We start from the raw sequence: 13,305 nt of genomic DNA, 5'->3' as shown, positions 1-13,305 counted from the left end.
CTGCCAGAAGACACAAATTTACTATAACTATACTGTACTAACTATAAGAGTGTACATTGTCCAATCGGCTCCAAACTTCACTTTTCTGATAAGAGTCCCACCCTGAACACATCTATGTGATAATATTCACTAATAGTGAGAGCGCCACCTAGTGGTGAAAGTAAATGTAATTTTTTATACTTTTATTTATATCTTCCAGCAGATTGACCAGATCTAGCTGAAATTCTGTCAGAAGTTTCTTGGGACGATGACGGTGACATCTTATGAATCTTAAGAATTTTCGAAGAATCATGTTGCCATGGCGACGCGGCGAAAATAAGCTTTTGTGGCCATTTTGAATTCTGTCAAAAAAAAAAACGTCGGGGCGTAGGCCCCAACGTAGGTTGATGGCAAGGTCCCACCCAATGCTGCTTGCAGCTTTAATTCATATTATATTTGGTGCATAACAATAACAGTAGAGAACAACTGATAAACTGCACAATGAACCCAAACATTAAACACAATAACTGCAGGATGTTTTTGTAAAACCAGTGATTTGGATGAATTTTGAGCAGGATTTTCTGTGAATATTGATCAGAGATCAATTTTTTTGTCTATTTAGTCTACTTTTTAACAATCCCACAATTATGGGCTTCTTTTTTGGACAAATTTAGTGTTTTCTTGTCCCTGGTGCATGGCCATTGTTGTATTAGCTTTCTGATTGTTTGCTGGACGAGGCTGTTTATCAGGAAGTGAAATATGAATATGGCTTGTGTTCAGCTCTTAATGGTAAATGGTAAACGGACCTGTACTTGTATAGTGCCTTTCCAGTCTTCTGACTTTTTTCAAAGTGCTTTTACACTACATGCCATATTCACCCTTTCACACACATTCACTCAGTGATGGCAAAGCCCATCAAAGAGAAACTAACTCATTCATACACCAATGCACGGCATCAGGAGCAAATCTTGCTCAAGGATACTTCGACATGTGTCACCAGGACCCGGGGATCGAACCAACAACCTTCAGATTAGGGGACGACCCGCTCTACCTCTGCGCCACAGATTATAATAATAACATTAATAACAATATAACAAGAGTACAAACAAATCTTTGACAGAAACTGAACTGACTATACTCAGTCACCACTGTCACTGACAGAATCAGCTGTGTGTGTGTGTGTGTGTGTGTGTGTGTGTGTGTGTGTGTGTGTGTGTGTGTGTGTGTGTGTGTGTGTTGGGGTTGGGGTTGTGGAGTGTGACTCCCAACACCTCCACACATGAGACCAGAGGTGTTAGAGCTCCTCACTTCTCCATCCAACCTCACTGGATACCAAGTGACCCTCACCTACAGCAAAAGGGTGTCTTGACTTACTGCACAGTGACAACTAACACCACATCAGTTTTACATGGGGTCACAGTGAGGCTGAAAATCTTTTGTTGTTAATGAGAAAATTGAACTGAACACCGAGGTCATGTCGTCTTTAGGAGAACTTGGAGATTTTAACAAATTATCATGACTTAATAATCTGTGCTTTATATGTTCCTGACTAAATTACAAATGTTTGTGTTGAAGATTATGATGTTTAGGCTCAGTACCTATAGCTTTAATTGTTTCAGGTTGAAGAAAAAGTACACTAAAGTCAAACAAATTGATTTATTATTTCTTCATAAACATAGTTGATTGTTGGACGATATTTATATTTTTATATATTTTTTTTTTAACTATGCTTTTGGCTCTGAGGTCAAACTAAGGGCCTGTCCTCACGAATACGCAGCCTCACCCAATACGATAAACATGGCGTCGTTTCCAGAAATATCTGCGTCCACACGGATTCACTGATAACGACCCAAAACGCTGTAGTACATATGCCAGGCCTGTAGGCGCTGTGACGCCGCCACACCAATACACTGAAACCGGAAGGGAAGCCATGGAGTATGCGCTGTTTACAAACAAGTACTAGTAATCCACCATTGTTGTTGTTGTTATGACGCGTCTAGCGGCGGCGGAGGTTAAAGGCTAGAGAGGCGGGGCTAGTACGTCATCGTTTCAGAAAAAATCAGTTTCGCCGTCCTGACACTCTGGGACCCGTTTCCAAAAAATGCAACATACTGTTGTGGAGAGTAGAGCATTTTGAAAAATGGCCAAAATTTTGTGTAAAGAGCTGGTGTCCAGTTTGGTGCAGAGTCAAAGAGTGGGCGTGACCTCCAATAGGACAGAGGGTAGAAGATGGAGAATTCAAAAGTACAGACACAGACAGGCTTGTGCCTTGGGTGAATAATGTAGCCAGTTTTTACACTGGCACCATGTTGTGGAACAGCAAGTCTTTAAATGTGAGAGGGGCTTATAGAAGTCAGGTTAGTGCATTTTTATAAAATGTATGTTGTTATTTTAGCTGTCCTTGTTTTCTGATGTAGGAGTTCTTTTATATTGTATTATTTGTAGTGATGTGCTTTTGGATTTAAGGACTGTGTTGTTTAGTTTTGGGACCATCTTGGGATCAAGTTGGAAATAAGTGTTTTCACTTTGACATGTTTCAATTTTTGTTCTTTTTTTCCTGATAATCCATAAATAAAATCAGTAGAGTCATAAAAATCTGAAGATCTGAGGAAAATAGCACCTAAACCTCATAGAGGTTCCAATAAATATTTGTTTTTATTTCATTTTTGTTTTATTTGATCAATTGACTGTTTTACTAGTCAGCTTCACAATCAATTTATGATCATGATACATCATCAGATCCCAACAAAAATACTGCTACTAAATACACAAAGGTACAAAACACATATCTGTACTTCATAAGACTTTAGATACTTTCAATGAGTAGTTAACATGCTGGTTTCTGAACAGTGTGTGAAGCTTTTCTGACATTTAACCCCTCACAATTCTTTTTAATCCCTGAATATCTTTGCTCCATAACATCTGAGCAATTTCAATATGTATCAGTTCAGAGCCAACGTGATTATGTCTGAAAAATACTGTATATAAGAGGCTTTCATTAGATCATATCAGTATCTATGAGCTGGAAACAGGATGAATAATTCAGATCGAACATTCTTCAACTGTTTTCTCTCAGACTTTTACTTTGCCATCCTCATTAAAGATTCTGCTGCTGATTCTTGACAAGAATGTAATGTCAGGGTTTGAAAGTGACCTAGTTAGTGACCTAACTAAATTCAGTGAACTATTTGACTGATCAATGTTTCAGGAATCTAAACATGAATTCTGCTGCTAATCAGAAATTAGTATTAACTTAACTTGAGTATTTTATTTCTAGTGGACAAGTCCTATTCTAATTTGTCCTTAGATATTCTGTAATATTCATTGTTTTTCTCATTTTATGTTAAAGTCTGTGTCAGGGCTACCCAAAGTTGGCCCACCATAAGGTTTGATTTGGCCTGCCAGATGTTTTTGTAATTAAAATATATATATTGAATAAATCACTGTGTATGCATTTGTTTGTGAGGAACAGGGCTCTACAAATATATAGGATTATTATGAATTTTATTTATCTATACCATAGTTCCATTTTGCATCCAATACAATATAGTACAGTAGGTGTTTAATTTGGGGACCCTTGGTATCTTTGTTCCCGTACTAAATTAACCATGTCGTATGTGTGTTAGTGTAGAGATAAAGCCCTCTTAATTAGCCCAAGCGTTGATTGAAGTAGCATGTATTTGTGCACGCTGGTATCTCTATTAGCGCAGTCCTATTACGTCAGGGCCATTTGTGCCTTATGCGCCAGTTTGCTCCTCACTGGCTCTCGGCGGGGCGTCACATGGTTCATGCTGACCCCTGACAGCTTCGTTTACCCAAAATGAAAGGGCCATTAGGCCACATTAGGACCCATTAGGGCAGGCAGCGAGTGAGGATCCCCACACCCGCTGTAATGGATTGCACTCTTCTTAAATACACCGGCTGCACAATTTATCTCAATAATTAAAAAACTGTGAATTAAAATTCCTTAACTTTGTTCTATTAAGTGTGAACCAAACACAAAAAGTCATCATTTGATTAGTGGTGAGCAACAGGAATTCATGCATCTTGCATTCATTCATGCTGACGATCATGAGTCATGCATTAGTTCAGTATTACGTATAGGTCTATCATTGTTTCCCTTACCATGTGTTCGAAAATAATTACAAATATAATTGAAATTCATAAAGCAGTCTATTTGTCGGTAGTGAGTATCCTTTCCTTTCCATCAGTTATTGATAAGAGAAGAAACAATCCGAATGGCGTGGGTTTTGGTTTAATGGAATCAATATGACCTATCCTAAATCGTGTATCCTTTATTGGATTACCACGATGTTAAAGAAGTGTTTAATTGTTCTGAATGCTGGTCCAGTAACGCTCCTCAGCCCTGCAGTCTGCTGCGGCCTTCACTGAGGAGCAATATGGTGTGAAGCCTCCTGTCTTGTCCAAACAGCGCGGCGCTGCGGGGCGGTGAGAGATCTCAAACCGCCGGGTTGTCTGTGAAAACAAGGGGGAGAAAAGTTAGACACCATCTGTGAGAAAGGCAGCAGGGAGCACCAGTAAACTAATTAACAAGAGAAAATTAGATTGAGATTAGAACAACACCAGCCATCCATGAAAATCATCAGCACAAGCCCCATTATACTGATCACACATCAGTTACAGGTTCATTATAGTGCGAATACTTCACTGCAGGCAACATGGATGTTATGTAGAGTTAGGGGGCCACTAACTCGCAATTACAACAGGCTGTATTAATGTAACAGGATTATTTGACCTTTAGGCCTATATCCTCAATCCTAATATAGCCTGTAAATCATAAGATTATGGTGAATCTTCAACAGGCTGAGGGAAAATGTCCTTCACTTTGCACACTTAAAGCTGCAGTAGGTGTTTTTTTTATAAAAAATAACCCTTTGCGATATTTTCTTAAACTTTCACTATATCCTAGTGCTCCTAATTGCATTTGCAATATTCCACCAGGCCTGAATAAAGCGAAGAAGGAGGCAGAGGAACCAGGTTTTTTCACAGATCATCCATCTCATGTACTACTGTCAGGATTACAGGTTACTACTTCAACGTTATTTGTGTAAAAGTTACCTACTACAGCTTTAATATTTCATATTTTCTGTAGTTTTATATACTTTAGCCTATATCATTGTCTCATCAGTTATTCCCTTAATTTGCACAAAAGTCTGCAACACCCCTTTCACATAGTAGCCTATAGTTTGGCCTTAATATTTTGTTTTGTGTATTTCATGTATTTAGATTTTTTTTATTTTTATAGCTTTTTTCCTTAAACCAAATCACACTAAAAATTCCAATCTCAAGTAAGTGATTTTTTGGCCACCTTGAGGCAACAGAAACAAGTTGTGAATCATCACCTTTTTAGCTGAGATGTTTAACTCGTTCGCAAAATGTTGCTCATTTCCAAATCCATCAATTACAAAGAAACATCACTCATTTGGAGTTTGTGTCTACCTGATGAATGTCTGTTCAATATTCACTCTCTTTTAGTACTGTTTCTGCCCTATGGCACCTATTTAGCTGCTAAATACTCCGCTATGTTCACCAGCACTCTAACTCTAACTGTGTCTGTCGGCTGTTAGGTGCTGAGCAGTTAGTGGACAGAGGGTTGAATATTTTGTTCCCCTAAATAAAAACAAGGATTTTTGTAGTGTGGAAATATTTTTCTCAGAAAAACATCAGATACAGATTTTTGGTCCAAGCAGCATTTGTATACTGTGTATTAATACATGTCTGGGATCTTTAAAAGCGCAGAGGACTTGCTGCACCTTAAAATCAGAATCAGAAGTAGATTTTTACGTAGCCTACATTGTAAATCTTCGATGTAAATTTACAGCGTACAAAGAACTTGATGAAATAGAGATAATAAAGAGAGCCAATATGTAATATGTAATATTGAATAAATATAGAAAGAGACACTAGCTGACATTTATTTAAATAAATGAATGAAGAGCTGTACAGTTTGTACAGGAATGTGCACGTTCACAGTATGGCACATGATATAATCATCACACTATAATACTATCCATCATTGTTTTATCATTAGTGAAGAAAGTCAACTCTGAATCCATCATTTGTCATTTGACAACATGCTGTGCCCCTCCCTCCAAACTGCAGCGCGCGCACACACAAACACACACAAACACACACAAACACACACACACACACACACCTCTGAGCACCAGGGCTTTATAAACCCCTAACATTGCTATCGAGCGCAGTCTCTCTGTCACAGCACTACATCTTTATGTAACGTTTGCCCCAGCTGCTGCAGTCCAGTCGTACATGAGAGGAAACAAAACTCCAGTCCTCTCGGATATATTTCTATATTTAAATCGGAGGTGTCACGGGAGAACTTCCTTGGGAAAAGAAGCAAGAAGGATGAGTTCCGCCCGCCTGCTCCTCCAGCAGCCGTTGTTCGGCACAGTCCGGTGGTCGCCCCCGCTGACAGTGAGCAGCGGCTCGGACACAAGCGGCAGGTAGGTACCGGTCTCAGGATTGCATTTGAAGTCGAGAGCAAAAATGTTGATTGTAACCGAGAATTGCTAACTAACGTTATCTAAAGCAAACATATCAGCTGCTAAAAGCCACTTTCAGCTTCATCGCAGTTTGAATCAGTGTCGCCTGCATTGTGTTAGCTTAAAGCAGCTGCTTCTAAGTTGGTGGTAACTTGTTAGTGACTTGTTTCGTTGAGACGCACATTTTAACACACCACGGCTAGCATTATAGCAGTTGATAATACACACCTAACATACACTGTGTGTTGAAGTTTGCTAACAGTTAGTTAAGTTAGTTAACGTAATTAACGTTAGCTAAACTAGTCCAAATGGTTGCTGGGCGACAGTTGCAGCTGACTGTGATATGATCCTAAGCCAAATGTATCTCAGCAGTATGTGTTTTTTTATACAGTAGCCCAGGATCAGTTGGACTGCAAAATATGAGTCCAAGTGGACATATTTTAGTAGTTTTGTAGTTTAATAAAGCATGTAAAAGTGGCCTATGAAAACACGGATTAGTTCTGTTCTAATCAGTCCTCACTTGTGTCCCCCCTCCTGCAGTCAGCCCTCACTGTGGAGACCTTGGTTATCCAGCAGCAGGGACGGACCCAAGCAATTCCCACGCAGCAGGCAATCCTCTGTAAGTTACAACACCTCTACTGATCTGATGTCATTGATTCATTCATAGCTAGCATTTGGCAGTATTGGTTCTCAAAATACCATGATAGACATGATGCATGTCTGGTTGGTGCACATGGAACACAGGGTTAGGGCTGCAGTTACAAATAGTTATAAAAAATGAAGAATAACAGTTCTACAAAACCCCAACAATTCTTTCTAATGTTCTCTATGACCCCAAAACTGAGTGAATTTAATTGAATTTGTAAAGAGGTAACAAACCAGGGTGACTGGAGGAGTGGCTGCTCATTTAGTTTCAAGATTGGTAGATCATACCTTTAGAGAGGACATGGCTGCTGTCCTCCTGCTAGCACCTGCAGGAAGCCAACACACACTGAGTGAAAACCAGGGTGGGAAACTATTTGCAGTCAAATTTGATAAATTTTCAACATCAGCTGCACTGGCACATGACCAAAAGGCACAGTAGGGTCTCTTGATGAATTGTTATGTTATTATTATTATTATTATTATGAGATTAGTTCTTAATGTTATCAGGAAGATTGCAGTGTAGTTAAAAAAGGCAGCACTCCCCTCCCAAAAGCTGTGTTGCTTACTGCATGTCAGGGCAAAAGGAACACCTCTGGGGAGAGACTGGTTTAAGGGAAGTTCCCACAGTCCCCCGAGAGCGCACACCCCCCTTCACACGCTGAGTGACGTGCCAGCTCGTTGCCGCCTCAGCCTGTAATGTGTCAACGCTTTGCTGGCCATCTGACTGCCATCTGAGAGCTTAACAGTTCCATTGTAAAGGCATTTGTCACTATATTTGAAAAGGCAAAGTAACAGAGGCATAACAGTGATCTCCACACTATAGCACACTGTGTAGGTGTTTGTGCAGTCACAGTTTGGGTTTGCATGACTCATAGGAGGCAAGATAGACTGTAGTTCCTTTATCTTTCTGTGTTGTTTTTTTTCTTAAACCAAATCACACTAAAAATTCCAATCTTAAGTGATTTTTTTCGGCCACCTTGTGGATTCACAAGTTGTGAACCATCACCTTTTCAGCAGAGATGTTTAACTTGTTAGCAAATAGTTGCTCATTTCCACATCCATCAGTTACAAAGAAACATCACTCATTTGGAGTTGTGTTTGTGTCTACCTGATGAATGTCTGTTCAATATTCACTGTCTTTTAGTACTGTAGTACACTGTTAGTGGACAGAGGGTTTTTGGAGCTTTTTCTCTGATAACAGCTGCACCCAAAAACTACACTGGGAGAGTGGTGAGAGGGAACCAAGTAAACAATGAGCTGAAACTCACTATGTAAAAGCAAAGGGAGCTGCAGATTCAGCTGATGTGGAAGAGAAAGCAACCCTACTGTTTGAGTACACAAAAATCAACAGTTCTGAAGTACTGATGTTAACACCCAACAGTGACAATATGCACTCACTCCTTTGTCTCTGACTCTCTCAGCCTTACTCCAGACCAACGGTGCCAGGCTGCTTATCGTCAGATGGGAAATCTCAGGCCTTCCAGCACCCTGTCAGGTCAGTATCCTCTCACATGTTGAGTCTGCCTTCTGTCAGCACAGAAATTGTGCATGAAATCCAAACACTTCGGAGCGTAGTTTGATTTTACTGCAATTCGATACATTTCTTGTTATTCATTCAATAAACTCCTAAACTTAATACTTAACTTATCCTTTGTCTCTCAAACAGGCTATTCTGGCCCAAATCAAAGTCATTTGACTATCTATACAGTGACGGAGAGGCCCTGCTCAGGAACTTCCCCATTCAGGCAACCATCAGCTTTTATGATGAGTCTGACAGTGAGGATGAGAACGAGGAGGAATGGGAGGAGAATGGTAACTCTGAGGAGTGCCTCAAACAGCAGTCTCATTTCACCTCCTACAACTGAGTGACAGGGAGCCTCCTGGGAAATGGCTGACAGAGACTGCAGTTTCCTTGTTTATACTCACTTAATTGGTTTAGACTGCATTTGAAAGTGTGCGTGAAACACAGATTGGAAGAGCAAGATCAAAAACAACAGACTAATCTGCATTCTTTGTGTCAGCATGATTGTGTTTCAAGACTTTATCTGCTTTCATACAGCTTAACCTCTTAAGCCCTCAAATTATGTTGCCCACTTAGCAGCAGCACTGGGTCAAATGGCAGAGATTGTAATATTTGAGGGGAGCAGAATGTCTATCAAACTAATGTTTAGGATGACTTATTATTAGAATTAGAATTATACTGTCCATATTCATTGCAATCTCTCTCTGTGTAGTTGAGTGGTCTCACATTTTCTGTTGTTTGTACTGCACACAACTGTGGCATTTAGAATTCTGTATACAATCAACCCTTCCTAAGTCCCTCCCCTCTTGGCTCTGCGCTCCAAAAACAGCTGAGCAAGCCTCGGACCGAACCTCGCTTAACTTTTTCCTGTCCTGCAGGAAGGGTCCGTTGTGCAGTATCTGCATATCTCTGGTGAGAGAGGAAAGCTATGGGTCATGTTCTCCCATATTGGGACGTTTACAGTCAATCTCAGGGTCTGATTCTTCCCACTGTATATAGATTGTAATCTACACACATTTATAATTTATCATGTACATTGTACATAACTTTTACTTAAACTTATATTTATGTTGACTTTTTTTTATACATTAGTGCATCAGTCTCATTGTGTACTGTCCAAACTGAGGTTCTATAAAGAATAAAATAACCTATTTTGGGAATTAAGAATGTTTATCCTCATCTGATTTCTTCTTTATTTTTGTGTGGATTTGTTGTGGTAGGGATTTTTAACATTACTGTGTCCTTACAACCTTTTGATGTTCATCCAGTGCTTCCGATTGGCTGGTAGGAGTGGAGGTCTGCTCTCCATCTCTTAAGAGGGTGATATTAAATAGAACGAAAAGAGGGAATGTAAAGCATGGGAAACAACAGCAACAGACAGATTGGACTAAAGAACAAAGAAATTGCAAAGTAAGGAGAACCCACATTTAGCGAGTGAAATGAAAAAGATAGTCCTTACAGACTGATCTCTGTAGGGGTCAAAGGTCACAGGATGTGCCTTAGTCATGGTGATGGTGATGTCAGTATGCAGTTGTAACTTGGGTAGCAACATCCAAAATACATTCAGTTGGTACAACTGATTTTATTTATTGACAACCTGTTGCCTCCAAGTGAAAACACTTTTTTTGAATATCAAAAGAAAACCGTCACTACAGTTAGATATTAACTTAATCTACTCAATACTGGCTAGTAACAGCATTTTATAGAATGTTATGTTGCTAGCATGGTTGGTAGCCAGCAATCCCATGGTACCTTGAGTTTGGTCTGTCAACCATTCAGAGGCTGTTTTTCTGACTGTTCGACCAATAAGAGGCTGTGTGCCCGCTCTGATCTCAAAAATTAATTGGTTATCATAAAACAAGTTTCATTATTGTTATTATTATTTTATTTTTATTATTTTATTTGGAAATTTTGACAAGCACAGAATACATTGAGAATGTACTTAGACTATTATTTCCATTCTTTCATATATATATATGCATAAATGCCAGCATCAAAGGCAAATACATTATAATTATAGAACAGGCATATACGTTTTTATAATTTGGAGTGGCACATGAAGAGAAACAGAGCACCTAAACTCAGCTAATCAAAAAGTTTCATTATTTTTAAAATGGCCATATAATCAAATATGTCATCAAGTAACCACTGACAGTGTAATGTAATTATAATTATAATAATCTAATTACTCTTTCTTTTTAAATGTAATCTGGGTTGATTATAATTATCATGAGAGCAATGTGTACATCTACCACATACTCATATAGGGATAAGAAACGGGCCATTTCTCCAATACCGACATTTATAGTTACTTCCCGATGTCCTCCACACAAGATAAAACTCATACAGCAATGACCAACTGAAATGAAGGGTAATTAGGTCTAATTAACTTTTACAATGTTAGTTATATATTGCACTGGGGGCGTAAAACAATTTTTTAACAACTTTTAGAAACTATAGGAACCACAAGTAGCCCAGCATTCAGAGAACGTAGTGTTCTAGTGGGGTAATAGGGTACTATGAGCTCTCTCTATGAAGGGGCCTGACCATGAAGAGCTTTGTAGGTGAGGAGGAGGATTTTAAATTCTATTCTGAATTTTACAGGGAGCCAGTGCAGAGAAGCTAGTACAGGAGAAATATGATTTATTTTCCTAGTTCCTGTCAGTACTCGTGCTGCAGCGTTCTGAATTAATTGGAGTGTCTTAATGGATTTATTGGGTCAGCCTGATAATAAAGAGTTGCAGTAATCCAGCCTAGAAGTAACAAATGCATGGACTATTTTTTCTGCATCCGTCTGTGACAGGATGTGTCTAATTTTTGTAATATTACGTAAATAAAAAAAGGCAGTCCTTAGCTTTTTGTAGTAACAAATTATCCAGATTTAATTTACTTTCTTGAATTTCTGTCAACACAGTACTACTAGCTTGACTTTTATGTTGTTTCTGTAGTCTATTTATTTATTCAGTCAATTTATCTATTTCCTTATCTATTTCTGCTTTCTTTTTAGCTGTGAATCATAGCATTATTCCCCTTATATATGCTTTAAATTCAATTCAATTCAATTCAATTCAATTTTATTTGTATAGCGCCAATTCATAACAGAAGTTATCTCAGGACACTTTTCAAATAGAGCAGGTCTAGACCGAACTCTTTAAAACATTAATTACAGAGACCCAACAGTACCACCATGAGCAAGCACTTAGCGACAAGGGCAAGGAAAAACTGCCTGTTAAAAGGCAGAAACCTAGGACAGATCCTCCGGCTCTAGGTGGGTGGTCGTCTGTCTCGACCAGTTGGGGTGAGAGAGAGAGAGAGAGAGAGAGAGAGAGAGAGAGAGAGAGAGAGAGAGAGAGAGAGAGAGAGACAGACAGACAGACAGACAGGTGCACAGCAACAACAGTATTAGCAATGGCAATCTAGCAGGACCATGGCAGGAGGCTCCACCAGGATCGATAAGAACCTGCGAGACGAGAAAGCACAAGAACTCCGGGGAAGAAGTGAAGTTAGTAACATGCATTAATGGGACATGAATGAGTGCAGAAAGAGAGAGGAAGGGAGGAGCTCAGTGCACCATGGGAAATCCCCCGATAGTCTAGGCCTATATCAGCATAACTAAGGCTGGATCAGGTGAGTCCTGAACCATCCCTAACTATAAGCTTTATCAAAGAGGAATGTCTTAAGCCTACTCTTGAATGTGGTGAGGGTGTCTGCCTCCCGAACCACAAATGGAAGCTGGTTCCACAGGAGAGGAGCTTGGTAACTGAAGGCTCTGGCTCCTGTTCTACTTTTAGAGACTATAGGAACCACAAGTAGCCCAGCATTCAGAGAACGTAGTGTTCTAGAGGGGTAATAGGGTACTATGAGCTCTTCAAGATATGAAGGGGCCTGACCATTAAGAGCTTTATAGGTGAGGAGGAGGATTTTAAATTCTATTCTACATTTTGCAGGGAGCCAATGCAGAGAAGCTAGTACAGGAGAGATGTGATCTCTTTTTCTAGTTCCTGTCAGTACTCGTGCTGCAGCGTTCTGAATTAATTGGAGCGTTTTAATGGACTTATTGGGGCAACCTGATAATAAAGAGTTGCAGTAATCCAGCCTTGAAGTAACAAATGCATGGATTAGTTTTTCTGCATCTGTCTGTGATAGGATGTGTCTAATTTTTCTAATATTACGTAAATGAAAGAAGGCAGTCCTAGAGGTCTGCTTTATGTGGGAGTTAAATGACAAATCCTGATCAAAGATAAATGTGTCCCATATTATACCAATTTCCGGTCTATTTTCAGGGTTCCCAACATTAACATTAGTTTGAATAAATAAATCAATGTGGTTTTTAATATGTTTTAGAAATTCTGTATCTGTTAAATGTTTCCTATTCATTCTCCAAATTCTATGGTGTAGATTTTGTCTGGGCGACATACTACATACTACTATTGCGTGATCTGATATTATAATTTAATTTATATTACTTGATACTATTCTATCCAGGTCTAGTCTGGAGATAAATAAGTAGTCGATTTGGCTATAGCTGTTTTGAGGGTGTTAAAAAATATGTATAGTCTCTTGTTTTTGGTTGTAATGTTCTCCAAATGTCCTGTAATTCATTATCTAATAAGAACCTCAAAAGTCTTTTAGGTG

The 13,305-nt window shown here is 39.2% G+C and overlaps 2 protein-coding genes and 1 long non-coding RNA gene across 4 annotated transcripts in view; all 3 read left to right on the top strand.

The window, feature by feature from the left end:
- Positions 1 to 13,305, top strand: part of LOC127355472 (kin of IRRE-like protein 3) — a 413,394-nt gene that overhangs the window by 272,885 nt on the left and 127,204 nt on the right. The gene's annotated exons all lie outside the window — the stretch shown is intronic.
- On the top strand, positions 6,149 to 9,837 carry ripply1 (ripply transcriptional repressor 1). Its single transcript, XM_051386468.1, has 4 exons — positions 6,149 to 6,464; positions 7,044 to 7,122; positions 8,570 to 8,643; positions 8,815 to 9,837. Exons 1-4 carry the CDS (start codon positions 6,271 to 6,273, stop codon positions 9,011 to 9,013), a joined length of 546 nt encoding a protein of 181 aa, XP_051242428.1. The 5' UTR covers positions 6,149 to 6,270; the 3' UTR covers positions 9,014 to 9,837.
- Positions 11,719 to 13,305, top strand: part of LOC127355518 (uncharacterized) — a 32,415-nt gene continuing 30,828 nt past the window's right edge. Inside the window, exon 1 of the long non-coding RNA XR_007881776.1 lies at positions 11,719 to 12,053. This is a non-coding gene — a long non-coding RNA (uncharacterized LOC127355518). The remainder of the gene's footprint in view (positions 12,054 to 13,305) is intronic.

This window comes from Dicentrarchus labrax, unplaced genomic scaffold (assembly GCF_905237075.1).
Source record: "Dicentrarchus labrax unplaced genomic scaffold, dlabrax2021, whole genome shotgun sequence".
Lineage (NCBI taxonomy): Eukaryota > Metazoa > Chordata > Actinopteri > Moronidae > Dicentrarchus > Dicentrarchus labrax.
Note: the sequence above shows the minus strand (reverse complement) of the source record. Positions and strands in the feature narration are given on the sequence as shown.